Genomic DNA, 25,328 nt, shown 5'->3' with positions numbered 1-25,328 from the left:
TTAGGCGGCGCGAGCGGGACGGCGATTGCGGTTGGAGCGAGAGGGCTATGGAGCCAGGGATGTGAAAAATGCATCAATATATCGATATCATATAATTTTGGTATTTTTTATAAAGCGATATTGTACCGATAAGATATTTATAAAAATTGGTTAGCCCTGGAAATAATAAATGGCCGTGTTCAGCACAACATGATAAATGAGTGATTTATAAAAAGATAACTCCTCATTTAGACATGTTAGATAAATGCATTTTTATGAATTTGAACTTCCGAATTTGGTCTAAAACACTTTTGCTAGTAGTGCTGGAAATGTCCGGAAACTAGCCAAAAAATTACATAAATATTCAAATATTTTCTGCAAATTTTGAAAAAGCGACCAAGGCTCTACTTAATTCAAACTAAGCCCATCTCTTATGCTGACCCATGTAAATAAGCGGAGAGTGGATTTCATCTCACCACATAACTTTAATACATACATAATCAATTGTCTAAAAGCTTTTGACTAGTCAATAGAAGACGCTTTGTGTATTGTGTGTTGTTGTTAGATACATTGTTAGATAAAAACATTTTTATATTAAATAGGACGAACAATTCTTTAAAATATTAGCTTGTGATTTCGTTAAGAAATCTCCACAAACCACCTTAAAACGAATTTGTTTGGCCTCTTGGTTTGAAAAGAGTTGGATTTGATCTCTTTAGCACACCGCAAAACCAATTCAATATTTTATTCAGAAATCTTTACCAATCGACTTTTAAATTCATTTTTTTGGACTTTCGGTTGGTATTGGGTAGCGCACCTCCAAAAAATACAATTCTTAACGAAATACCGAAAAAAAATAACTCGTGATTTCTAAGAGCCCTTTGGTATATTTAGAAGTGAGGTCACACTGGTGTAATCGATAGTTTCGTGCGGTCACACTTTAATCAGCCCAGCGTTTATTGGCTTTTTTGGCGTGGAAAACTGCGAATATAATTGACAAAAAGCCCACAAAAGTGCCGCACAATGAACTCCCTGGGTCCTAAGAAGGACGGAAGTCCGAATATAGACTTTTTCCAGTCCCCGGAGACACTGCAGGGCTTCGAATCGATTCGCCAGTGGCTGCAGAAGAACTGCAAGAAGGTGGGTACCAACAACAACGCCGCCGCAAACAAAAATGGCGCTTGCTGACGGCGAAAAAAACACGGTGTAACGAAAAACTATTTCTTGCAGTATTTGGCCCACAGCTCAGAGCCCATCACGAAGGAGTCCTTATCGCAACTTTTAGTCCATTTCCTGCAATATGTGGAGGCCAAGCTCGGCAAGAATTCAGCGGAGCCGCCGGCGACCAGAATTCCGGTTAGTATTGCTGAGCCTGTGTGCGCGGTACAGGGTGCTCTATGTTTACATGTGTACACGTAAATATTAACCCTCTCGTGGCCAAAGGGCTTAATTTGTGACTTACTATAAAAATAGTTCTTAAAAGTAAAGTAAATTGTACCCTTGATCTCCGCTCCAGATGCGATGCTTCCTCGACTTCAAGAGCGGTGGCGGCCTGTGTATCATCTTCTCGACTATGTTCCGCTTTCGTGCCGAGCAGCGCGGCAAGAAGTTTGACTTCTCCATTGGCAAGAATCCTACGCGGAAAGACCCAAACATCCAGCTGTTGATCGAAATCGAGCAGGCGCTGGTGGAGGCGGACCTCTACCGAATTCCTTATATTTACATCAGGCCGGAGATCGAGAAGGGCTTTGAGGGACGACTGCGCGAGATTCTAGACAACAGGAGGGTGGAGATCGTTTCGGACGAGGAGGATGCTACCCACATCGTCTACCCCATCGTGGATCCGCATCCCGACGAGTACGCCCGTCCCATTTTTAAGCGCGGAGGCCATGTAATGCTGCACTGGTATTACTTTCCGGAGTCCTATGATTCTTGGGCTGTGAACAACTTCGACCTTCCGGATCACATTCCGGAGAATCCCGAGTCGCCGGCGGAGCGCTGGAGGGTGTCTGCCTCCTGGATCTTAGACCTGGAGCAGTACAACGAGTGGATGGCAGAGGAAGACTACGAGGTGGATGAGCAAGGAAAAAAAAAGACGCACAAGCAGCGTATGTCCATCGACGATATAATGTCCTTTGGGGACGAGAAGAAGAAGCCCGCTACCAGCTCAGGTGGGGGCAAGACGAAGCGTCGCCGCTCGCCATCGCCAGCTACCTCTGCGTCCACCTCCAAGCCGGGTAAGCGTAAGCGATCGCCCGCCGTGGTGCACAAAAAGTCGCGCAACGACGACGACGATGAGGATCTGACCCGCGATCTGGACGACCCACCGGCCGAGCCGAACGTCCAAGAGGTGCATAAGGCCAACGCCGCTCTGCAGTCGACCGCCAGTCCAGCTCCGGGCGGCAAATCCAGAGGCGACAACGACATGATGCCTATTAAGGGTAAGTGGAGCTCATGTGGAGCTACCTAGATTTGAAACACAAACTGATATCTCGCCTTATAGGTGGCACTATGACCGATCTGGACGACGAAATGACTGGAGGAAGCGCTGCTCAAGCCATGTCCACCGGCGATGGCGACAACTCTCAGACGGGCAAGACAAGTGATAACAGCAACACGCAGGAGTTCTCTTCGTCAGTCAAAGAGGACATGGAGGATAATGTGACCGAGCAAACGCACCACATTATTGTGCCCTCATACTCTGCCTGGTTCGATTACAACTCTATCCACGTGATCGAGAAGCGGGCCATGCCAGAGTTTTTCAACAGCAAGAACAAGTCTAAGACACCGGAAATCTACATGGCGTACAGAAACTTTATGATAGATACTTACAGGTGAGTTAAATATATATTTTTTGTGAATACCTTCATTAATTTTTCTCAACTGTTACAGGCTCAATCCAACCGAGTATTTAACTAGTACTGCCTGCAGACGGAATCTGGCTGGAGACGTGTGTGCCATTATGCGAGTGCACGCGTTTTTGGAGCAATGGGGCCTGATTAACTACCAGATCGACGCTGATCTACGACCAACGCCTATGGGGCCGCCTCCTACTTCCCATTTCCACATCCTTTCGGACACACCGTCGGGCTTGCAGGCCATAAATCCACAAAAAACGCAGCAGCCGTCGGCGGCCAAGACGCTGTTGGACCTAGACAAGAAGCCACTGGGCAAGGACGGTGGCTTGGAGCTGAGCGATAAGGGTGGTCTGACTGGCATTAAGACAGAGGCTTTGGAAAACGGGGGCGGTGCCGGTGGATTGAGTTCTGGTGTGAGCCAATTTGGTCTAAAGTTGGATCAATACGCCAAAAAGCCAGCGGCCATGAGGAACCGCACTGCTGCCAGCATGGCTCGAGAGTGGACCGACCAGGAGACACTGCTTCTGCTCGAGGGCTTGGAGATGCACAAAGACGATTGGAACAAGGTCTGCGAGCACGTGGGCTCCCGTACCCAAGACGAGTGCATCTTGCACTTCCTGAGGCTTCCTATCGAGGACCCATATCTAGAGGATGATGGAGGTTTTCTAGGTCCCCTGGGCTGCCAACCGATTCCGTTTAGCAAGAGCGGCAATCCCATTATGTCCACCGTGGCATTCCTGGCATCTGTGGTCGATCCTCGCGTGGCTGCAGCTGCTGCTAAGGCTGCAATGGAGGAATTCGCAGCCATCAAGGTAACGTAAAGTGAAATAGCTAAATAGGGGTATAAAACAATATCAAATTGTTACGTTTAAGGATGAGGTGCCCGCGACTATAATGGACAACCACATGAAAAACGTGGAGAAGGCCTCTGCAGGCGGCAAATTTAATCCAAACTTCGGACTGGCCAACAGCGGAATTGCTGGAACTGGCAACGACAAGGAGGATGAGGAAGGCAAGGAGGGAGCCGCCTCTGCATCCGCTGGGGGTTCTGATGAGGAAATGAAGGATTTAAGCAAGAAAGACGGTAAGTCAAAATCAGAAGAAGTCGAAGTGGCTTGAATGGATATCTGTTAAAACTAGCGTTGAATATTAATATTAATATGTCTGAGTATTACCTCTGATATAGACAACTTGATTTAATATTATAAATTCAATCCTATTTTTATGTTAACCGATATTCAAAGTATATTTTTTATTGTTGATTTCGCATTTGTTTTGTTGAACTCTTTTGTTGCTTTCATTCAAAATTCGCCATGTGTTCTTCATTTGGCACTGTATTTGTATATTGTTTCGTTTTTGTGTTACGCCCAATCTACCAAACTCACATCAACACCACCACCAACCCAAATAACAAACAACAATCACAGACGATGCCAAGTCCAAAGACAAAACGAAATCGGATAAGACCAACACGAACACAGACTCGAGTTCTACATCATCATCAGCGACAGGCAACACCAACAACACCGACAAGAAACAAAAGGAGTCATCCGGCTCCTCGCCTACGGGCGACAAGTCAGCCATCAAGTCAGACAAATCAAACAAATCCTCACCCACAGACCCAGCATCTTCCGCCAGTGGAGGCGATGTGGACATCAAGACGGAGGACAGCAGTGGCGACGGCGAGACCAAGGACGGTAGCGAGGCCAAGGAAGGATCGGGATCAGCCTCAGGCACCGCGGGCAAGGATGGAACCTTTAGCGAAAACAACATGCAGACGGCGGCTGCGGCAGCTTTGGCATCGGCGGCCGTTAAGGCTAAACACTTGGCCGCCCTCGAGGAGCGCAAGATTAAGTCCCTAGTGGCGCTGCTCGTCGAGACACAGATGAAAAAGCTGGAGATCAAGCTTCGCCACTTCGAGGAGCTGGAAGCCACTATGGAGCGAGAACGCGAGGGCTTGGAGTACCAGCGTCAACAGCTGATCACAGAGCGCCAGCAATTCCATCTTGAGCAGCTGAAGGCGGCAGAGTTCCGTGCGCGCCAGCAGGCGCATCACCGCCTGCAGCAAGAACTACAGGGTCAGGCGGCAGCTGCAGGATCCATGATCCTCCAGCAGCAACAACAGCTGCCACAACAGCCGCAGCAGCAACAGCAAACCCTTCCCCCGCATCCCCACCTGCCGCAGCAACAGCAACTTCCTCCACATCCCCACCAGCTGCCACCTCAGTCCCAACCGCTGGCGGGTCCCACTGCCCAACATCAGCCGCTGCCACCGCACATAGTCGGATCCGTAGCTACGCCTCCCATGGCGCTCGGCGGTGGACCACAGCCCGGAGGTCCCACGGCCATGATCACAAACCCCAGCGATCAGGGCGGACCAGCAGCAGCAGGAGCATCACTATCTCAGGCACCCACACCCATGGGTAAGAAGAAAACCTTTAGATCAAAATTTAATAAGCCTGGAATAAACTTTTCTTACATCTTTTGTAGATACCACACCGCCGAGCAGCGTTCCAGTGGCAGATGGCAGCGGCGCACCACCGGGATCAGCAATGCCCCCATCCGCCAGCATTCCTCCAGCGAGCACTGCTCCTGTCGCCGGTGGTGCTCCACCTTCTTAACTCCTACTTTTAGGCCAGAAAACTTTAAAGTAACTAGCTCTAAGTTGTACGCTCTCAGTATGTAATATGTATACTCCACTCTAAGCCCAACTCTTTGTGTAATTTGAGGAGATGGACTACATCTTGACGCATGTCCCGTTTCGTGTCCGTTCCCGTGAACAAGCAATTGCACAAACAATTTGAATCAAGTTTCAAAGCCGTAAAAATGGCATTCAATAAAATCTATTTAAATAAACTAAATACGAAAGTTATAATAATTCTTCATACACCCATAAAAAAAAGGCATTAAAGCGGTTAATCTGAATATAATTATAATACGATTACCGAACATTCGATTTTATTAATAGTTGAGTTCAAAGGAGCAGTCGGTTCATTTACAATGAGTTCAGTGAGAAGCAGTAAGAAATCCTAATGTATTTCCTAGAGTAGCTGCGTAAAATGTAGCCAAGTGTTAATACATTCTTCGGATCCCTCATAGATCACTCAAAGCAGGTGCGACGCCGCAAGATGTTGGGTCGCTTGACCTCTCTTAGATCGCCGCTGGAAGAAGCACGCTTCAGGCTGGGATTGTTCGAGGTTGGCAGTGGGGATAAGGCTGGAGATTGCGGCGGAAGACTAGAGCAGGATCCACTTTGACAAATCTTTGGCGGGGGTGGCGAAGATATGCTTATGTTTGCTAGCATGTGCCGTTCATTTGTTGATGTCTCCTGCAGAATGCCCATATTCAGTGAGTTGCGGGATTGTTCGCAGTCCAGATGCCGTCCATAATGACCCATACTCCTCACGTACACACTGTTGTAGAATCGGATGATATCCGCGCATTGGCCATTGCCCAGGCTGACCTCTCGGTAAACGCTCCTTTGGGCGTGTGGCTGCCGGCGATAGTGCTGGATAATCATGCTAAATGTTAGGCGAAGCTTCTCGAGCCGAACGTGTAGATGAATGGCACACAGTAGCAGCTGATCCATTTGGCGGTTACGCAGCAGCCGGCCGCCTTCCATGGTGAAGGAGTGTTCGGCCAAGTGCCAGATTCGCGGAAAGGAGTCCACCAGGCTAAGGCTCTGACAGAGAAGCAGGAGTCGCCTGTTGGCCAAGCCATAGAACTTGCGCATGCAGATGCCCGCTCCCGGGGAGGTGTTCTCCTTGCCATCTGCCTCCGACTGGACTTCCTGATATCCGGGCATTCTTTTCCCTAAGTTCCACCATAGCTGCGAGCTCTTGCGAAAGATCAGGGATTCAAGGCACTTGTCCTCCACCAGATGAAGGTGCTTAACCAGGTCTCTGCCCAAGAAACCCTGATCATGCCGCACCACCAGCTCCAGTATCTTTTGGAAGTCATAGGCATCAAGCGAGAAGCTGTCTATTATAAAGGGAAACTTCAAGCCATCCACTTGTTCATCGTAGACGTGGAGAGCCAGTTCTAAACAACAGGCTAATAGGGTCGTGGTTAACGTGCGCTGTCTTAATAGGTGACTAATTTTTAGCTGGGGTTTCAACGCCAGCTCCGGGGCCACAATCTTCAGCAGAAATTTATAGTAAAGACCGCTGGCCAGCCGGAAACGTTCTTCGGCCGCCTGGACATCCAAAAAATCCTTGGCGGCAGCGGAAAAGGTTTGATTCATTTTTTGCACAGTCTGCTCTACATATTTCACAACCTTTTCCCCATGTTCTCCCTTCTGCAAAGCTTTTATTATAATGGCAGGAAGGCTTTGTGGCAGATCCTGGGCCAGCAGCTTTTTGTGGGAAGGTGAGGAGGTATTGGATTGGTAAGCTGGCAGCGAGCTATTATGGAAATTCTTTCTTCGCTCATTCGCTTCATTAAAGCATAGCAGCACCCGCTCGTCCATCTCGTTGATGTCGGCTACATGGCTGGAGTATTTTCGATTTAGGGTGCCCAGATTTATGTCTAGCATTCCCTCCTTGATGATCTCCCGCATGTGGGTGTCATCACCTACCAGAGTCTGCTCCATGAACAGCAACATAAGGGCCTTGTGGAAAAAGGCATTCTTCATCTGCTGCACCCCCTTCACTGGAAGCTCAGGGATCAATGCTCCCACTGCATCTAAAGCGCTATATTTGTTCAGAAACGAAGCTTCGAACTCCTTAGTTTCCCACTTCTTGGGTACTCCCGCAAAGTCCCTGCGGATTACTTCGGATAGCGGCACCTCCAGGGCATTCACGAATAGCAGGTCCATGCTGCAGACAAGCACTTGACAGCCGTTGACCAGATTGGAGGTGGCAAAGCCGGGCAACTCGTTGCGGATGACCAGGAAAAGCAGCCAGCCAAATTCGTAGAGCGAATGAAAGTGGGCCAGGGAATCCGGATTGGCATCCTCTGCGGGTCGCACAAACAAACTCTTAAAGATGTTATTATAGTGTCGCAACAAGGTCAAAGTGATGCCCAGCCGGCGTCGCAGATCCTCCACCTCCAGTTCAAATGTCTTTTCGTTCTGGGCCAGCCAGTTCCAATGCTCCATGCGGCGCAGGAACTGCGACACGTTTACCTTGAAGCCGCGCAGCAGTCGGGTTAGTGACAGGTTCCAGCAGTTGTTCTTGCCAAGTGGTTCGTTCGCATCGTTGGTGCCGTTTTGGGATTCCTGGCGGATGTCTTTTATCTTTACCCGCTGTAATTCGCTGTAGACGGCGCAACATAGCCACTCCTGGACCTCGCCCTCGTTGGAGGACAGTCCGCCCGCGGCATCGAAACGTCGGTAGCTAGCCAGAGCGCTCTGCTGTATCCGTGGATCCAGCTCCAACTGCTCGCAGCTGGCGGAGAAGCGCCTCACCAGCGCATCCGCCTCTCCCTCCCCATCACAGTTGTTCATTGTGCGAGAATTGTATATGTTTACTTCTCTGTTTTCTTTTGTTTGTTTATATTTCAGCGGAGTTTATGCGAATCCCGGATTTGACTGTACAAATGCAAAATTTACGAAAGGCGCGAATGATTTCGATTGCTGCATAGTTCTCCGGCATTGTTATCGAAATCCATCCCTAGCTCAGAAATGCCTTCGCCATAAATAATCGATGGGGCCCGATATGTGCTGCTTAGCCCATTGCTGCTCACTTCATTTTATTAAACTATATTTTAATGGTATGTTATGATAAAATTATCATTAATATTTACTAACATTTTAAAGTTAGTTATTACTTATACCTTAGTAATAATTAAAGATTTTCTGAGGACAGTGCAAAGTTTTATTTATTTTAATTATGGTTTAGAAAAAAAAAATCTCATTTTAATTAACATTATAATCGTTTCAGAAAAACATTAAAATTTGTAGTTAACAACTTAAAATAAAAAAAGGTAATTCAATTTTGGATTTTACTCCCTTAATTAAAGCGAAAACTCTGTTTCACATCCATCGACCATCAAAGTGTTAACATTTTGTTTTTAAAAATGCTGCAAACAAATCGTGTTCTTCAAAAAGAGCAAACTGAACTATATGCCATCCAAAAGAAGTTGGAGCAAGTGCTACCCGTCATCCAGGAGGCATTAAACTCATTAAAGGTAGTCACGTTTACCCTATTCTGTTACATTTATTACAAATGAATGTTCCACAGGTGGATGAACTGCATCTTAAGACGCAGGTGTTGGGTTTGCAGAACACGCCAATGGAATGGACTCCTGCCATAGATCCCCTGCAATTAGACCTCACTGAACAGTCTCAGATCCCATCTGTAATGGAGTCTGAGCACATCAACAGCCAGAAGATAGATCTTGGCATGTTAAGCCAATTAAGGCAGTACGACGAGGAAATCGACTCGGACTAAAACGTTTATTATAGGCAGCATCTTGGCTAGAACATCACCAGACCACGTACATTTAGGGAACTTAAATAATAAATACAGTACAGTATATTCGGTTAAAATATCCATATCTTGGGTGGTGGGGCAAACTAAACTACTAAAGCTATGCGCTACGGAACCGGAACTGGTCATATAATTATTCCTGGTCGTCGGATGACTCTGCTGAACTGTCGGCTCGCTTTTTCTTCTTCTGGGGCGCTCCCTGCTTTTGATCCTCGCTGCTGTCGCTGTCGGAGGAGGAATCACTGCCACTAGAACCCAAGGAGCTGCCCTCGTCGTCGTCGGAGTCTGAACTAGAGCTGCTTGAATCCGAACCGGATGACGAGTCCGATTCGCTGCTGCTGTCCGAGCTGTCTGACGAGCTGGATGAAGAGGACGAGGAGCTCTTGCTGGGCTTTCGTTTGCGCCGGACCTTTTTTGAGCCCACGGAGGCCTCCTCTAGGTGCTCCTCTACCGTTTTTTTGGGCGCTTCCGCCTCCTTTTGGGCCAAATGCTTGCTCAACTGCTTGGTGCGCGAGCTGCGGTGCACGAATTTGCGCTTTTCCTTGCACTCGTAGCTCCAGTGGCCTATTTGCAGGCACTTTTGACAGCGGATGCCATTGGGAAAGTCGGCTGCCTGTTTCGCTGACCTGTGGGCCGAGAATAAAGCAAGGTTATCACAAGAAGCCGGCTAGGACCCTCCATAAACGTTGTCACCTCTTCTTCTGCGCCAGTTTGCGGGCTGCAAGTCCCACCAAGGTCATCCTGAAGCACTCGCGCAGTCGGTGTTGGGAGGAAATCTTGATGTGGGTGGAAACCAACGTGGCCGGGTGGAAAAGCTGGGAAAAATGAGTATCAAAAATGTTTTTTATAATTTTTTTCGTCACATTAGTGATGGACAATTGACAAAATGGTGCCCCGCCAATCGAATGCTAAGGCACCCCTAATCGTTATCGCTTATCGACACCTAGCAGCTGCTTGCTCAATTTTTGTCTACCTGGTTGTTGTTTCAATGTGTGAATTTTTGACTTAATTAAGCCTACATCGCCCGGCAATTATGCACGGTGCTGAAAAAAATAAAAAATAGACACCAGCTGATCATTATTTTACCGTAAATTGGCTGCATATATTGCCTAGAAAAACAATAACAAATCACGGTGCTGACTAAGCGGCGAAAGTGGTTGCAGCAAAGTCCAATCACTATCACTCGGTAAGGGTCGCTGCAGGCTAATTGCTAGTCACTAATCAAAGGTTCCTACAGCCGCAACCCATTCCGATGGACACCAGTTCCGTGGTTCCCCTGGTGGCCGGGCGCCCCATGCCGCCCGAGGAGCTGGCGATGCAGCAGCTTACCAAACAATTGTTCAAGTCCCGGCTCTTCCGTGGTCACTACCTGGAGCGTTGCTTCGTGGAGCAGGTGGGCGGCTACCGGGACGTGGTGGTGCTGCAGCGCAGTGAGCGGGAGCTGGAAAAGCTGCTGCACTCAAGCGGCGGCCAGCTGCACAGGTTCTACCAGCGCTTCGTACCCAATATGTGGGTGGGCATCACAAGTGGTAGTTGTGGAAGCTACAAGCACACCCCAGATCCGGGACAACTAGAGACCTGCATTTGGACGGAGATGAGCGACCTGGCTTTTGGAGAATACTGGTTCAGTATTAGGTCACTGCGCTTTAGGGACCAGGAGGTCCAGCTGAAGTTGAAGATGGTGCGGCGCGTGGAGCCGGAGCCATTAATGACACCGCGGAGATCTGTGTCCCTGAATAGGAGTAAACCCACCAATGCGATCACAGCGGGGGAAGGCTCCTCCAAGGCAGACGAGGTGACGGAGCAACTTCAGCTGGGTCTCAATGACTTCCTGGCTGTGCTGCAGCAGTGGGGCGAAGGAGTCAAACAGACAGTGTACGATTTTATGGCCAACGATGTTAACAAGAGGAACATAATGGGCACCATACGGTTTCTGGGCCTGCTCATCTTCTCTGCTCTGTCCGGAGCAGCGCTGGCCTTACGATTTCTCGGCATATTTGCTGTGCGCTTTCTGTTCGAGTTGAGTCGCTTCACCCACACCGCCACTCCCATTGTGTTTAAACTGATTGAGTTTTTGAACAAGATTGTAGGGGCTTTCTTCATACTCTTGGCCATGATATGGAAAGACATTGTACATCGTGGCCGCCCGGTTCCGGTGCAGCAGCTGGAAGCGAGCAGCCGCTTTAAGAGTATACAATACGAACGTTCCGAGCCGCACCGTCGGAGTCCGCGCTGGTGACCCGCAGCCAGGGGCAAATGTGTCTAGAAAAATGTGTGTAATTAGTCCAGGGTGGAAGGGCAACGATAAATCATTAAAATTGTGTTACTAGCCGTAAGCGAATCAAAGTCGATCCCTATCCCCGCTTCGAATTTGAATGTATTTGCTCCGCAAATATGGGGGCACCTATGAGATTTCCAGATTTTAGCCAAATGCAATATTGTAAATTTTTGATTGACCTGCCACTGGCAAACAATAGCATGCTTATTAACACCCGCTGTTAATTCATTGTGTATTGTCAAAAAATTTGTTTTGTCTAATCCTTTTAGTTTTAGGTCCTGTAATTTATGTATCGAAAATTATTGTGAATAAATTGAATGCAATAGCGAAAATTGAAATAAAAGAGTTGTGTTTTTTCGTTAGTTTTAATAGTTATACACTTTCCCTTTATTACTTTAGTTGATTTTAATCTCGTTAAATTGTTCTCATATATATTTATTATGTATATACTCGTATGTGATCATGCTGCTGTCTTCGGTTTGTCATCGAACTTTACACAAAATGTATTGTTTATTTTCCGTTTGCTGTGCTTAGTTTTCAGGGTGCTCTCGTCAGAGAAACTCCACGTTCTGCGCTTGGTTTTACATTGGAGTGGAAAATGTTCTATGGCATTTCAAGGAGTGTCTCTGCTTTCTGCTGACTATTTTTGCATTCGGAGGGTGCTAAGGGGCATCCTCATGTGTCTAAATATTATCAATCATTAAACAACTAAATTATAGTTTTGGTTTTCCGTTTCGGGGGTGATATACTTTAATTAGTACATATACATATATTTTATTTCATTTTGCAATGTTATATTAATGGAATGCTGCCCAACAAACTTTGCTCATAAACATTAATTTAATTGTTTTTCGTTCTGTTCGGTTTAATAATAAACTGTTTGCAGACAATAAAAAATATGTTAGAGAGATTCAATGCAGGGACTTGATATATTTTTCGGGAATCGGTTAGGATCGGGTCTGGGGTTTGGGTTAATCTGCCTTGTAAAATACATATGTTGTCAACATCTTTACATTATTTATCATTAATTGTTAATATTTATTGTTATTATTAGTTCGGTTTATGCACTAATTTGCTTGTCATTGTGTCGCCAACATGTTTAAAAACGCACAAAGTAAATATAAATTTTAAAATTTCTTTAGTTTATCATATTCCATGCCGTTTTCGTGTAAATACATTTCATTTGTTTAAAAGTAAATGTACAATATACAGTTTAATGTCATAACGTTTACTTTTTCCATTTCATCCGCTTGATTTTAATATATTTCGTCACTGCTAACAAATAATTACACATTCATAGCATTCTCATATAACGTTTTGTCTGCAGAAAATAATTTGATTTTTGGTTTTATTAACAATTAGTTAGACATTTAGAGCAAAAACATTGATAATATAGAATTTGTTTTGTTTTTAGTTTATGCATAAAAATTTGTCTAGTGAAATATATAAATATATATGTGTATATATTTGTTTCAAAGGTTTTGAACTGCTTATTGTTTATAATTGCATTTACTTTTCATTTGTTATTTGTAATTTGTTAATTGCGATTTTAGTTCTTGATCTTTCAAGTCCAATTCAGAATATTATTGTTTTGGCATTTTCTTTTTAGTTTCGTTCAAGGAAGTTTCGTGTCTCGTTAGTGGAACAGCAAGGTGAGAGTTGTATAGAAAAAATCCTAAAGAATTTTAATTCGAACTAAAAATGTTCGGAAAAGAAAACTTGTTGGCGCGCCTTAAATTGAGCTAAACAATTGTATTTTATTTATATGCATTGTTATTTATTTCTCAACGTGTTGTTTAAGCATCAATCAATGATAATTTATTCAATGTTTAATATTTTTGTTTGACTATAAACTATTTGAGGGAGAAATAATACTCTTGAATGTTATTTTCTTGCTCTCAACTAATGAATTACTAAGTTTTATTTTGCTTGTATTTCAATTGCAAGTTTCTAAAGAAAAGAGCAGTATTGAGGATTTTTCAACTCAAATTTTCAACTTTTATTTTGGGTCTCTCGTATCTTTACATATTTTATATCTATATTTTTATTATAATAATTTTTACACATTAAATTCAAATGCATTAATTTATCTGTATATATATATATGTGTATATATATTTATATATAATTTATTTATAAATATAAATAACAAAATTTTCCCTTTGAAGCTTGTTTTATTTACTCAATTGTTAGTCACTATATTGAAATATGATCTGCATCTATAGCATTAGCTAGTTTCTCGTTTAGCCTGCATTCATAGTTTTGTGTCTATATATGTAAGTACTTATTGATAGGTTACTGACTGCCAGATTTCGGATTTCGTGTGCTGAACAATTGGCAAGTAATACCGACGACTCCCTCTACCGCTGCCACTCGGTGTGTCAACCAAATAAAAGATAATATAGTAGATACATTTGAATACCAGATAGGCTTGGGCTTGGTTGATTTCTTTAAAACGTTAAGGTTCAATAAAATCGTTTTCTTTTGCTTTAGTGTCTTATATCATGTCTGAAGGTAACTGAATAAAACGATTTGCTCTGGGGCCAATAATTGAGTGGGTGTGAAGGGGTAGTATCTTAACCAACTTTTCCAATAGGCCACCCCAAGGCAAGCCCCAAGGGATATGTCTGTGGACCACTGGCACTAGAAGAGCGCTGGGACTGCCTCGTCTCATGGATAGCCCAACATCGTGCGCTTTAGGCACTTCAAAGTTCTGTGGTTTCAAATATGTTTGTATTTTGATAGGTTTAACAATATTAGGGTAATCAATCAAGGAGGAAACAAGGTTAGAAAGGAATGGAAAGAAAGATAAAGTAAAGATTGTTATAAACTTAGAGCCAACTTAGAAGAAACTACGATATAAGCTCTTAATTACTTTAAATCATCGGTATCCTCAATTAAATCTGCGTACTCCTCCCAATCGTTGTTAGTCGAGCGTGTGCGCAAGTTTGATATTGTCGGTTCGTCCTCCTCCACCTCCGCCTCATCCTCGCCGGCCTTTCTGCCTTTTCTGCGTCCTCCGCCGCCGCCGCCAGTGCCGCCTTCGTCAACCACCTCGTAGTCCTTGAGTTCAGCTTCCAGATCCTTTTCCCATTGTTCCTCTGGCAAAAGACGGAGCAACAAACAAAATATCGATTAGAATTTGCGTGGCTTAGCAGCTCGGTAACGGATATCTGCTTATATAAGGATATAATAGGTTTAGCATACATGGTTTACACATATCGTATATAGGTATATAGGTTTAGTATCAAAGGTGTCTAGGCAAGCAATTGAATTGTGGTTAGGTGACCATCCCAAGCAAGTACATGGTTGTTCTCAGTTCAATCATCGCTTACGTTTACCTTCGGCTAGTCTCTGGGGATATAGCTAAGACATAGATTTTCACACACTGTAATACGTTTGGGTATGCGCACCGTGACTGAATAATAGCCGTCTACAAATAGTTGGAAATTTTCGTTTATTTTTTCACAAAGTCAATTAACAAAGTCGGATACCAATTTGATGGGTTATATTAGGGTTTGGTTGTACACCATATTCGATCTAGCAATAATTAACGGATAGCGTGCACCCAAAAGTTCCCCAATCCATGACTTGCTTGTAGTCCCGAAACACCAAAATGTGTTTGATACATTCTTGTTTCACACTTCGTCAATTAAACAAAAATGTTTACAACAAAAATCATATTTTGTGTGTATTTACAGCATTTACGCATAAAAAGCAAGCAAACTGAATATGTTAATAATATTTATTTACACACTTATTAATCGACGAAGCTTGTCAAATATAGGATATAAGCTGGCAAACAAAATGTTGGAATATCAATTAACTTAAAATGCCATGTAAAGATAGAGAGAAACAGGGGAAAGAAACTGAGTCATCGGCGGCTTCTTCGGGTTTTAACTTAATTTTTGCCAGAATTTCTATCGCTTTAACATTTTTCATTGATTTTGTGTGGTGAGTTGGTCAAAAAATACGTACGATTTTATTGGTTTGGAAAGTGAAGCCCGATTTAGTTTATATTTGTGCAGTATAAAAAGCATATCGATTTTGAAAGAAGCATCAATTTATTATAAAAGGTTTCTTTCTTCTTGGCCTCAACTGGTCTTTCACGCACATTAATGAAAACTAAAATGGAAATGCTAAACTAAAAAGAAAGCGTTGTTTGGTTAGGGCTACGAATCAATTTACACACACATACTAAAACATACACAACGATTATATAGACACAGACAGCAGCGTAGTAGGAAATGATTGAAATTGCAACTACTTTGAATTGTAGGATAATATTTATTTACAATATTGCTAAACAGAAACGGTATGCAATTGAAAACCAACATGGAAACGATAATTATCACAACTAAAACGTGTTGCAATTTGTTTATATTTTTCTTTTTGTTTTGCTTTTATTCAACCAACAATTTCTAACTTACCACACAAAATTTTGTTTCGGTTTTTGTCATTTTAGTAACATTTTTTGGTTTTTCTTTCTTCGGTTTATATAAATAATGCGTTTTCTGGGTTCAACTCAAATTTTCATTGTTGTCAAGTGAATATTTGTATAAGTATTTATATAATTTTGGTTTGTTGTAGTACTTTTTTTGTTTCGCTTAACAATTTCTTTTCTTTCTTGTGGGCAATTTTGTAGTATTTTTTTTTGTATAATTTTGTCTTGTTTATTTTGTTAGTTGTATTTTTTTTGCATTTTGAAATTTAGATTTAGCATTTTGTTTTGTCTTTTGGTTTTAATCCATTCAATCTTCTGCAAGATGATTCGTAAATAAATCAAGAAATACATGAAGAAAAATAAATGTAGTTGTTAAAAATGTTTTCCCATACAAATTCATCATCAAATATTCATGGTAAGATATTTTTTTGGAAAATTTTGTGTATTGCTAGGAGAGGAGATTCATTTTTGTGTCGCGGCCAGTTTAGAATATATTTTTTAGTTTAAACAATGTGGAGAAATGTGTAAACGTAAAAGGCAAAATGAGAATTGGATCGAAGGAAAGGAGATAACGAAAGTTACATCTAGCTAATTTTTGTAAATGAACTTGAATTGCAAATTTAATAAAAAGGAGCACGAAATTGCAAAGAGAGAGCGAAAGTTGTATCAATAGGATATATGTAGTATATAAGATTTTTTGATCGGTTTGGTCATACTCAACTTGTTCGAAATTTGGTTTGTGGCTTTAACTCTTTCTTTAATTGTTGTTAAATACTTGAAATCAAATTTTATGCCATATGATACATATATATATATATATTTTTTTTATTTGCTAAATGGCAAACGAAACTTTTGAGTCGAGTTCGATTTAATCCAGGATATATATTTATATGTGTTTATATAATTTATAATACTCTTGTTATCCATTAGTTGCTTTACTTCTATATTTATTATGTGATTTCGTTTATTGGTTTAATAGTACTTTCAATTGATAGATTCGCTTTAGTAATTAAATGCCAGAGCTTGAGTTGGTCGTCATATAATAAGTAAAAACGATTTTCATACAAAATGTAATTTACACAAAAGAAAGAAACAGAGCAGAGGAGAAAAAAGAGAATTGTTCGGTTTTTACACTTGATTTGTACACACATTTTTGTTTGTTTTAGACTGTTTGTTCTGTTTATTTTGTACAACAAAAATATATATTTTCATGTGTGGCTTTGTTTGCAAAATAGAATATGAGATGTTAGGAAAACAAAACACTCGACTCAGACAAGAGACATTTTTGTGTTTAAATGGCAATGAGTGTGTCTTGATAACTTCCTAAAATCTAGATGAAAACAGAGCTGAAGATCGCTGGCTAAGCAATATAACTAGCTACACGTATTATTTTCTTATGTCTTATGTGGCATGTGTATGAATGAATGTTATGTGTTTACCAGAACACCAATGAAATTCAGTTTGATCAATTTCATGGGACCAATGTATGTACAAATAATGTTAGTCTCAAACTAAAGTAACATATACTTAAGTAACCATAATAAGAAACTTAAAGGGAAGTGAAATAATAATAACTCTTACCATCAGTCGTGGCTAGTGCTAGTTGGGTCATGCTATCGATGCCCAATTTGCGCATGCCGTCTTGGATTTCAGCCAAGTCCGATTCACTCGAGGCCTGAAAGTCGTCCGAAACGAATTCCGATTCGGAGATCTTCTGACCCAGCTCTTTGCCGGCACCAGCTTTCGACTTGGCTGCCCCATTGGTCTCCTGGACCTTCGGCTCTATCACGGCCTTCGGCTGCTCGGCTATGGCTTTCAGACTTGAATCGCTCTTGGCTGCTTCGTCAGTCTTGGATTTGCTCACTTTACTGGCCACTTCGTTGGCTGATCGTTAAACACAGTTGAGTTTTCGAATGTATTTCGATAGTCATGTTCGTTTTCACAGTGTAATTTCGTGTTGGAATACATAATAATAATTTAAAGAAAAGAAAAAGTAAGTAATTAAACAACCAAAAAGAGGAAACGCAGTAAGTAAATCAATTTGAGGTGAGGCGCTGGCGACGTTCGTGGAGCGATTTTCAATTGATATTCGAGACGCGATTGAGATGAGCGTTGGGGAGTGAGGAGGAACCGAAAACCGGGACTCGAGTCCTCGACGACACAAGCCAGTGCAGGTGAAGGGACGGATACAAATCAAAGGGTTTAATTCAACACAAGACTTGAGCATACTCTTAGGCGGTGTTGTACAGACGCTAGCCAAGTTAGTTAGTTCGAGACTCGAGAGATAGTAGGTATACCATATATGTTTAAAGAGGTAGATAGAGAGAGCGAGAAAACGGAAAACTTTGGATAGCTAGCGTGTGTGAAAAGGACTAAGAATAAATGATAAGTTAAACAGGCGCGTGTGGCTAAGGTGAACCAAAAATGAAAGACTTAGACTTAGAGAAAGATAGTTACAGATACAGATACAGATAAAGGTATAGATAGATAGATAGATAGATAGATAGAGAGCGCGCGAGTAACGAGTGTGAGTGTTTGGTGAGCGAGACAGTCTGTTTATCCTGCATTTCTTTACATTATTCATTTTCCAGAGTTTTCGTTAAGGGGCGAGGAGCTACAACCGACTTACCATCTTCGCCGCTGGAGGCCTGGCCCACGCCATCGGCGCCCAGAGTGCCCAGCTCGGCGGCCTGGATGATCAGTGAGACGCGGTAGAAGTAATTCCGCCAGAAGTTCTCCTCAGTGATGCTGTGGGGAATATGTCAAATCTCTGGTCTCTGCCATTATCTCTACTATTACTCACATCTTGGGCACCAGCTCGAATCGCATCGTCTCGAGCGCCTTGTCCTCGGCCATAATGGCTATGGCCGTGGGATAGGCGGTGTCGTAGCTAAACTCAAAGTCCACGCCGGCGGGCGGGGCGCGCACGAAGTTGCGGCGATCCTGTGACAGGCCCAGGATCTCCTCCTTGATCTTGGCCTCGTTGGCGTGTCCGATCCAGGGGGCTGCCCCATTGCCGATGCCGCCCTGGCCCTTGATGAAGGCCTCCTGCTCCTTGTTGAACGAGTCGAGAATGGTCTGCAAATAGTCGGGTTTAAATACCTTTTCATTATCTTAAAGCTCTGGCATGTACTCACATTATCCTTGACTGTTTCCTTGATTTTGCTGCCCGCCTTGCTGATGGCCGATGACAAGAAGGACCCAAAGTGTTTGGCCTGCTGTGTTACTTTTGTGGTAACTGTCGAACAAATTCAGATCAGAAGGCATTAAGTTTAAGTCCACTTGCTGCAATCAACCCAAAAGGGGCTGCTACTGACTAAACTTAACTAGACTACAAAGCAAACGTTTCACTAGGGGACTGGGTGAGAGGGGAGCGGGATATCTGGGCTATTTTAAACTACTTGTAACTCGGGGTTAGTAACCTGTCACCGCTTTCTATCTCAGTCTTTTTGAATTGGCAATTCAAGTTGATATCGATTAGACATTTAGCACAATGTGTTTGAAGTTGTCTCTTGTAATTTGGTTACCAATCAAAGTGTGACACGTACTTTTGACTTCATCGCCCTTACCCTGTCCGATTTGACCCTCGTCGCCGGTGGGCGTGCCACCGCCCGATGCAGGATGCGAATCGGCGCCCTCCGTGGCGCTGCATTTACGCAATTATGGATGGAGCGGGTTGGAAATGGGGAAAGAAACGAGAGGGATACAAAAAGAGGATAAGTTTTATATTTAAATGAATTTCGTGTAATCATAAAGATATTGTGTAAAGCTCCAAGATTAATTCATGCAGCAGGCAGCAAAGCCAAAAAGACTTAATAAGTAAATAAAACGGTAGCTAAAATACAACAAATCGCTCGTAATAGAAAGTAAACATAAATTATACAATTTATACACCAACTAGTTATATTACCATGCAACAACACCCATTAAGCGTGCTGCATTTGATATAGAAAATTATATTCTATTTTCTGTTGCGTTCTGTCTCTCTTATCCAGCTATAAGGATCTAATGCAAAATAGTGTATGCTGTTTTAATTCCTTTTGAAAATATTTACTTTTATTTCTTTTTTTTGTCTTTAATAACACTTTTTATAATAAATGACTTAAATGGTCTTTGAAACTTTATAATCTTTTTAAAGATCTAATATATGTTTTTCTGTACTTATCCATACAAATATTGTATTTTTTACAACGCTTATGTATATTTACACGTATTCATGTTTTTGTATACAGCTATTCATTTTTATTGTATTTTTTCAGTTTGATTCGTGAATGCAGAATGGAATGACGGAAATTCATATGAATGTCAGGATGAACGATGCCAAAAACAGATACTACAAGGGGACAACTAAAAGTGAGAAAAACAAAGGTGATTACAAAAGAGGGAGCACACTGAGAAGTCATGCAAGGACTAATTAGCATCATGAATGAAAACTTTCTATTCATTTTCCATTTTCGGGAATTCGCCAGAGAAAGACAGACACATAGCGAGCGAAAGAAGGCGAAACTATTGGGCGGAAGGTAATTTTTAGCTGCTACTCGAAAAAACAAGGCCAGGAGAAATAAAAATAATGCATCGAAATGATACACAGAAGGAGAGCTACACAGCAACACAGCGAGATGGGCTTGGATTGGAGACAATTAAACGAAAGGACAATGATAATGGTACTGATAATGATCGGAATAATGACTATGATACACATCTACCAACAACAATTAGGGTTGAGCTTTGTTTGTCTTATCTACTGTACGTAGCCATAGGACTTGGTTCCAGATAGGTATGTGTGTTAAAATTCGGTTTCCTTGACCTGGTTCGATGGGCCGCTCAATAATGATGGAATCTGATACTTTGGGCAATTATCAAAGTTGAAAAATTAAGACTTAATAATTTTTTTTTTTGGTTTTGACGCGTTTAAGAAAATATCAAAATGAAATGGTTTAAAATAATAGAAAAGATGGGACTGCTAAATTTATGTTTTATGGTTTATGTGTTTTGTGTTAGAGAATTAGTGGCTAGACCGCGCCAAATGGAAATCGATCTTGATCATGAGCTGAATGAAATGAGTTATGGTAATTTCAGTTTTATAATTTTCTCTTTCAAAAATTGTGTCCATTTAAAAGGTTGGAATCATAGGAAACTTACCACATATAAAAAATACCTTCTAGACACTACATAACCATATAACTAAATACATTTTTAAATTCATTATTAACTTAACCAAAGTTAGAAATGTTTCCAAACTTTCGTAAAGGGACAAAATTTTTGTATTTTGATTTAGCCAATAACAGGTCGTTATTTTAAATTACTTAGTTTTATATACAAAAACGTGGAAACGATTTGTAAATGTTGTATTGTTTTAAAGATGGGGAAGATAGATAGGTTTGGAGATAAAGAGATTCATAGAGAGACAGAGATCGTAATTTGATTTGTACAAAAAGTTATTAAATATGTGAAAAAGTGAAATTTGAAACAGCACAAGATAAATCGTGTAGAATAAATAAATAGGTAAATATATAAATATATTGGTTAGGTGAAAATTCGCAACAATATCTCAACTAAATGTATGAAAGGGAAAAAGCTCCCTTTTGATGTGGAGTATATAGGCAAATCGTAAATAGTTATTATATAGTTCAAGGGAAACTTGTGTGTATATTGATTAGTATTTAAGTAAATTGTGTGGAAAAGGCTTCAACTGTTGGTTAGGCAAACTAATTGTAAATAAAACCAAAAAAAACTTAAGCCTCAGCTCTTTATTCCTTCGGTTCTTTCGAAGGACGAAAACTTTTCGGCAACGACTTCAAACAAAAGCCACTCGAAAAAGTTGAACCAAAGGCTAAAAACTTGGGATGGCTTAAACAGAGGTTAACCGAAAAGGAAAACAAGGAACTAAAGTAGAAACGCGCTTCTCATCTTCATTTCATAAATTTTTGGCTTTGGTTTGTTTTCAGCGGCTGCTTCGTATATAATTCCGTCATTGTCAAGCTGGCACCCATACCTAATATACCTCGACTTGTCGTCATCCTCGCCACCACTCACGGCTCCACTGGCGGCGGCCCCGCCCTCTCCGGCTGCAGCTCCCTCGGCGCCCTCTGCCCCCTCGGCTCCTCCGGCTTTGCGAAGTCCCGGAATCGATGGTATCGACGGCATCGCTGGCATTGCTGGCATCGATGGCATCGACGGCATGGCTGGCATCGACGGTATCGAGGCGTTTCCCAACCAACCCTTGGCACTGCCCAACCATCCGCTGAAAGAAATGAAGCAAGCAAAAAGGAGCATTAGTCGGGGGGTCCTTAGTCCTCGGCGATTGAGTGACTGACTGACAAAATGACAATCAATCTTTGCCCTAATTTGACAATATTCAATGCTTGCATGTGGGTGGCGCTGGATAAGGGCCTGATAAAAATCTATAATGTACTATGTCAAACAATAAGCAGGCGCCTCCACTTGCCAGTTGCTTGTGCTTATATAAGCTCGCATACAGGGTGAAAACTAATTGATTTCTTCTTGATATTTTATTTATTTTTCCGTTGCGCAACGGTTTTATTAAAAAAGGTTACAAATGTTTAGATTTTAGCTGTCTATTAATGGTCTTTAAAGTCTGAATGTTTTCCAAAGGCTCTTAAAGTATATTAAGTTATTTTATAATCAATTTTTAGGTTTATTGGAAATTTGTTTTGACTTGGTTTGTATAATCGCTTTGTTGAAGAATGTTTTTTAATATTTTATTTGAAAAGCTTTCCCATAAAGGCATTTTTTGCAAAAGTGACTGTCTTAAAGGAGCACCCTGTTTGAAATCATCATTCTGTTGCGTTGATAGTCCTGCTCGATTCATTGAACCATTTTCACACTGTCATAAATAATATCGCGCTGACAAGCCCATAGGATACGTGACAGCCCGACTATTTGTATGTGGGAGGCATTGTGACTAGAATGCCTTTTGAGATGGCTTTGCCATACACTTCGCTCTAGGCTGACACTGAGTCAATCACTAAAACAACACTGGGTTCAGCTGAAAACTGGGAAACTGAAGCAGAATTAATAGACAAACGCGATGTATGACTTTTGCCCCGTTTGCCTTGGCAGATTTCGTCGGCAGGTGAACACTCCGTGCAAGCACACATTCTGCAAGACTTGTCTTTGCAAGGTCTACAGACAGAGCCCCACCAAGTCGTGTCCCCTCTGCAGGGCGCCCTTAGAGTACTACATCGTAAGTCCATAACTATTGGCCCAGTAATCGGGAGCAGTCTAATAACAAGATATCTTTCTTGGACTACTTCATAGAGCAAGAGGAACAGCACTGTAAAACTCGTTTTCTTTTCCTAAAATCTAGAATCTACAAAAATGTTTAAATGTTTCTGTTCTGTTAGCTGTTTAAAAATTCGTATTACGTTGCTTTCATTAAACTATTTATAAGTTTGTGTTATTTGTTCTGTTAAATGAAAATTCATAGTCACTCTATAAATACCAGTCATCATCAACTTAGCAATAAGCCTGAAGGAATTTCTCGAATGGTAAGTTGAACCATAATAGTAATTCGTTGTTAAACCAATATTCTTCAAACAGGTAAAAATAACTTAATAGACCGTTTAAACTGAAATTGTCGAAACCCACTTTTAATAATAGGAATTCAAAAAACACTGGAATTGTGATAAAATAGCTTGACTTGGGCCTTCAGGGTCTTATTCAGCCAAGTACAACAATCGATTGGGGACTCGTCCTCGTCCTCTTCCCTTTTTTTTAGCCTTTCTCGTTCAGATATTCCATGCACATATTGCAATATTGAATGCTTGGCCTGCAGCGGTACAAGGAGAAGGGAATTGACGCGGAATGAGAAGAAGGACACGCCCCCTCTGAGCCTGCGATGTAGATGATGGTGGTGCACATATATCAAGCGCACATTCCCACACAAAAAAACGAGCTCAACTATATGGACAAAATAGAATAAAACTCACAGTGACAAGCAAAGGATTTCAATCGCTATGCGACTCGGGTAATGCGGCTTTACTTATATATCTTCAGATCCATATGCATTATGGTTCATTATGACAGAGCAAGGCTAGCAAACTACTGGACAGGCATTGCGCATACGCCGAGTTGTGCGAGTGCTCAACGATGCGAAATCAAAGCAGCTGGAAAAAAAATCGCTGCAGTAAATCGAATAAAACTTCGAAGGCACTAATTGTGGTGGAAAATTAAATTTTACACAACTGGGTCAAGAGATTAAAGAAGCATATGTCGAAGCATAGCCCCAGCATACGCCATGTTGTCCAGCCCAATTAGGAAACTCGATGGATATAGCGGAAAAGTTATTACGAATAAGTATACGGTCCGAGGATGACTATCGGCCTTGCACATGGAGCTTATCATTAACAATTGGCCAGCCTCCAAGTGAACCATTCCTCCATTTTCCCATCCTATTTCCCTGGGCTTTTCCTTTGTGATTTATGTCTTCGTCATTGGTTAAGGGAAAACAGAGGGGTTGAGGCTGGCTTTTACGCAGTTTTGCTGACCTGACAGCGGCGGCAACAGTTTCCGCTTTTATTTATGGCTCCATGGATTCCCATTTGGGCATTGCATAACTTAGTCCGAGCAAACCGATAAGTGGTTGGACATTCACTTGAGGGATGGCTTCTTAAAGTAGCTCATTCACAGTTCCTGCGGAATTACCTTAACCTCTCTCAAGTAGAAATCATAAATTTCCATCTACTTTCATTATGTGGTACGCATTCATATCGACTTTCTGTTGTTTTTAACCATTTTTTTCAGCTTTCAACTTTTTTGTCTTCCCGCCAGATTTTTGCCGTGAAAAGTTTTAATTATAAAAGTTCGGGCAAACGCAAACGCTGCGGCAAACACATAGAACAAGAAATACGACATGCCGCAATGCCAGACATCAGCAGAACCAAAGGAGTGAAGTGAATTTTGTACAGCGAAATCTGACCTCAATTCTCCAAACATCTTCATCATAAATCCGGAGGGAAAACAAGGCAGTAAAAACTAATTAATTGGCTTTACTGGCGCCGGAATCGATTTCATTCGTCTCCATAAAATAAATACTGAATACTTTTCCTTTTAATATTCAAATCACATTCTAAAGCATAAAATTCCGACAATAAAATGTGTTCAATTGCAGCGATTTGTTATAAAATAAAAAAGTTGAGATATTTATACAAAATGCTCGTCCTTTTCAAACACAAACATTTGTTAAATAATTGCTGCATATTTTCTTTTCTAGAGTTTTGTAGCATATCTCTCACAATTTTCCCTTTTCAACATTTCGTATTGCAACATTGTCATGGAGTCATGGTGTTGCACCCTTCGAAAAAGTGAATGACAAA

The 25,328-nt window shown here is 41.9% G+C and overlaps 8 protein-coding genes across 29 annotated transcripts in view; 5 read left to right on the top strand and 3 right to left on the bottom strand.

Annotated features, from left to right (window-relative positions):
* The first annotated feature begins 897 nt into the window (after positions 1–897).
* LOC108044652 (SWI/SNF complex subunit SMARCC2) lies at positions 898–5,698 on the top strand. 2 transcript variants are annotated; one of them, XM_044458610.1, is made up of 8 exons: positions 898–1,119; positions 1,210–1,335; positions 1,496–2,420; positions 2,483–2,813; positions 2,872–3,649; positions 3,711–3,921; positions 4,457–5,260; positions 5,328–5,698. In XM_044458610.1, exons 1-8 carry the CDS (start codon positions 1,003–1,005, stop codon positions 5,456–5,458), a joined length of 3,423 nt encoding a protein of 1,140 aa, XP_044314545.1. In that variant the 5' UTR covers positions 898–1,002; the 3' UTR covers positions 5,459–5,698. The 2 variants fall into 2 exon arrangements, with proteins under 2 accessions (XP_044314545.1, XP_016979218.2); XM_017123729.2 differs by having other exon boundaries at positions 4,265–5,260.
* Positions 5,699–5,785: 87 nt separating this feature from the next.
* On the bottom strand, positions 5,786–8,403 carry LOC108044640 (retinoblastoma family protein). The gene has a single exon (XM_017123717.2). It carries the CDS (start codon positions 8,281–8,283, stop codon positions 5,938–5,940), a length of 2,346 nt encoding a protein of 781 aa, XP_016979206.1. The 5' UTR covers positions 8,284–8,403; the 3' UTR covers positions 5,786–5,937.
* Positions 8,404–8,460: 57 nt separating this feature from the next.
* On the top strand, positions 8,461–9,316 carry LOC108044645. Of its 2 annotated transcripts, none has more exons than XM_017123721.1 (3): positions 8,461–8,549; positions 8,799–8,966; positions 9,020–9,316. In XM_017123721.1, exons 1-3 carry the CDS (start codon positions 8,547–8,549, stop codon positions 9,227–9,229), a joined length of 381 nt encoding a protein of 126 aa, XP_016979210.1. In that variant the 5' UTR covers positions 8,461–8,546; the 3' UTR covers positions 9,230–9,316. The 2 variants fall into 2 exon arrangements, with proteins under 2 accessions (XP_016979210.1, XP_016979211.1); XM_017123722.1 differs by having other exon boundaries at positions 8,472–8,549; positions 8,720–8,966.
* Positions 9,216–10,148, bottom strand: LOC108044644 (zinc finger CCHC domain-containing protein 10). Its single transcript, XM_017123720.2, has 2 exons — positions 9,962–10,148; positions 9,216–9,894 (listed from the first exon to the last, which is right to left on the bottom strand). The coding sequence occupies exons 1-2, from the start codon at positions 10,006–10,008 to the stop codon at positions 9,402–9,404; spliced, it is 540 nt and encodes a 179-aa protein (XP_016979209.1). The 5' UTR covers positions 10,009–10,148; the 3' UTR covers positions 9,216–9,401.
* A 54-nt stretch (positions 10,149–10,202) lies between these two features.
* On the top strand, positions 10,203–11,884 carry LOC108044642. The gene is made up of 2 exons (XM_017123719.2): positions 10,203–10,454; positions 10,506–11,884. Exon 2 carries the CDS (start codon positions 10,521–10,523, stop codon positions 11,505–11,507), a length of 987 nt encoding a protein of 328 aa, XP_016979208.1. The 5' UTR covers positions 10,203–10,454; positions 10,506–10,520; the 3' UTR covers positions 11,508–11,884.
* The window catches only part of LOC108044641 (synapse-associated protein of 47 kDa), a 27,940-nt gene continuing 14,207 nt past the window's right edge, over positions 11,596–25,328 (bottom strand). For 4 of the 19 annotated variants that reach the window (XM_044458613.1, XM_044458614.1, XM_044458619.1 and 1 more), the window contains 8 exons: positions 21,986–22,234; positions 19,539–19,636; positions 19,128–19,228; positions 18,794–19,068; positions 18,620–18,738; positions 17,572–17,874; positions 14,422–14,647; positions 11,596–14,259 (listed from right to left, as the gene is read on the bottom strand). In XM_044458613.1, the coding sequence (XP_044314548.1) occupies positions 14,217–14,259; positions 14,422–14,647; positions 17,572–17,874; positions 18,620–18,738; positions 18,794–19,068; positions 19,128–19,228; positions 19,539–19,636; positions 21,986–22,234 (1,414 nt within the window). In that variant the 3' untranslated portion in view covers positions 11,596–14,216. The other 15 variants (XM_044458616.1, XM_044458620.1, XM_044458617.1 and 12 more) reach the window with 12 other exon arrangements.
* Positions 22,828–23,724, top strand: LOC108037043 (E3 ubiquitin ligase TRIM40). 2 transcript variants are annotated; one of them, XM_044458631.1, is made up of 3 exons: positions 22,828–23,197; positions 23,272–23,501; positions 23,614–23,724. In XM_044458631.1, the coding sequence occupies exons 1-2, from the start codon at positions 23,042–23,044 to the stop codon at positions 23,311–23,313; spliced, it is 198 nt and encodes a 65-aa protein (XP_044314566.1). In that variant the 5' UTR covers positions 22,828–23,041; the 3' UTR covers positions 23,314–23,501; positions 23,614–23,724. The 2 variants fall into 2 exon arrangements, with proteins under 2 accessions (XP_044314566.1, XP_044314565.1); XM_044458630.1 differs by having other exon boundaries at positions 23,554–23,724.
* Positions 23,340–23,811, top strand: LOC123037495. Its single transcript, XM_044458532.1, is given in 4 exon segments — positions 23,340–23,352; positions 23,459–23,501; positions 23,614–23,719; positions 23,722–23,811. Coding segments are annotated over 4 exon segments (252 nt in total).

The sequence above is a fragment of the Drosophila rhopaloa genome, unplaced genomic scaffold (assembly GCF_018152115.1).
Source record: "Drosophila rhopaloa isolate 14029-0021.01 unplaced genomic scaffold, ASM1815211v1 contig_167, whole genome shotgun sequence".
Classification (NCBI taxonomy): domain Eukaryota; kingdom Metazoa; phylum Arthropoda; class Insecta; order Diptera; family Drosophilidae; genus Drosophila; species Drosophila rhopaloa.
The sequence above is the reverse complement of the archived record's forward strand: the minus strand, read 5'-3'. Positions and strand labels throughout refer to the sequence as shown.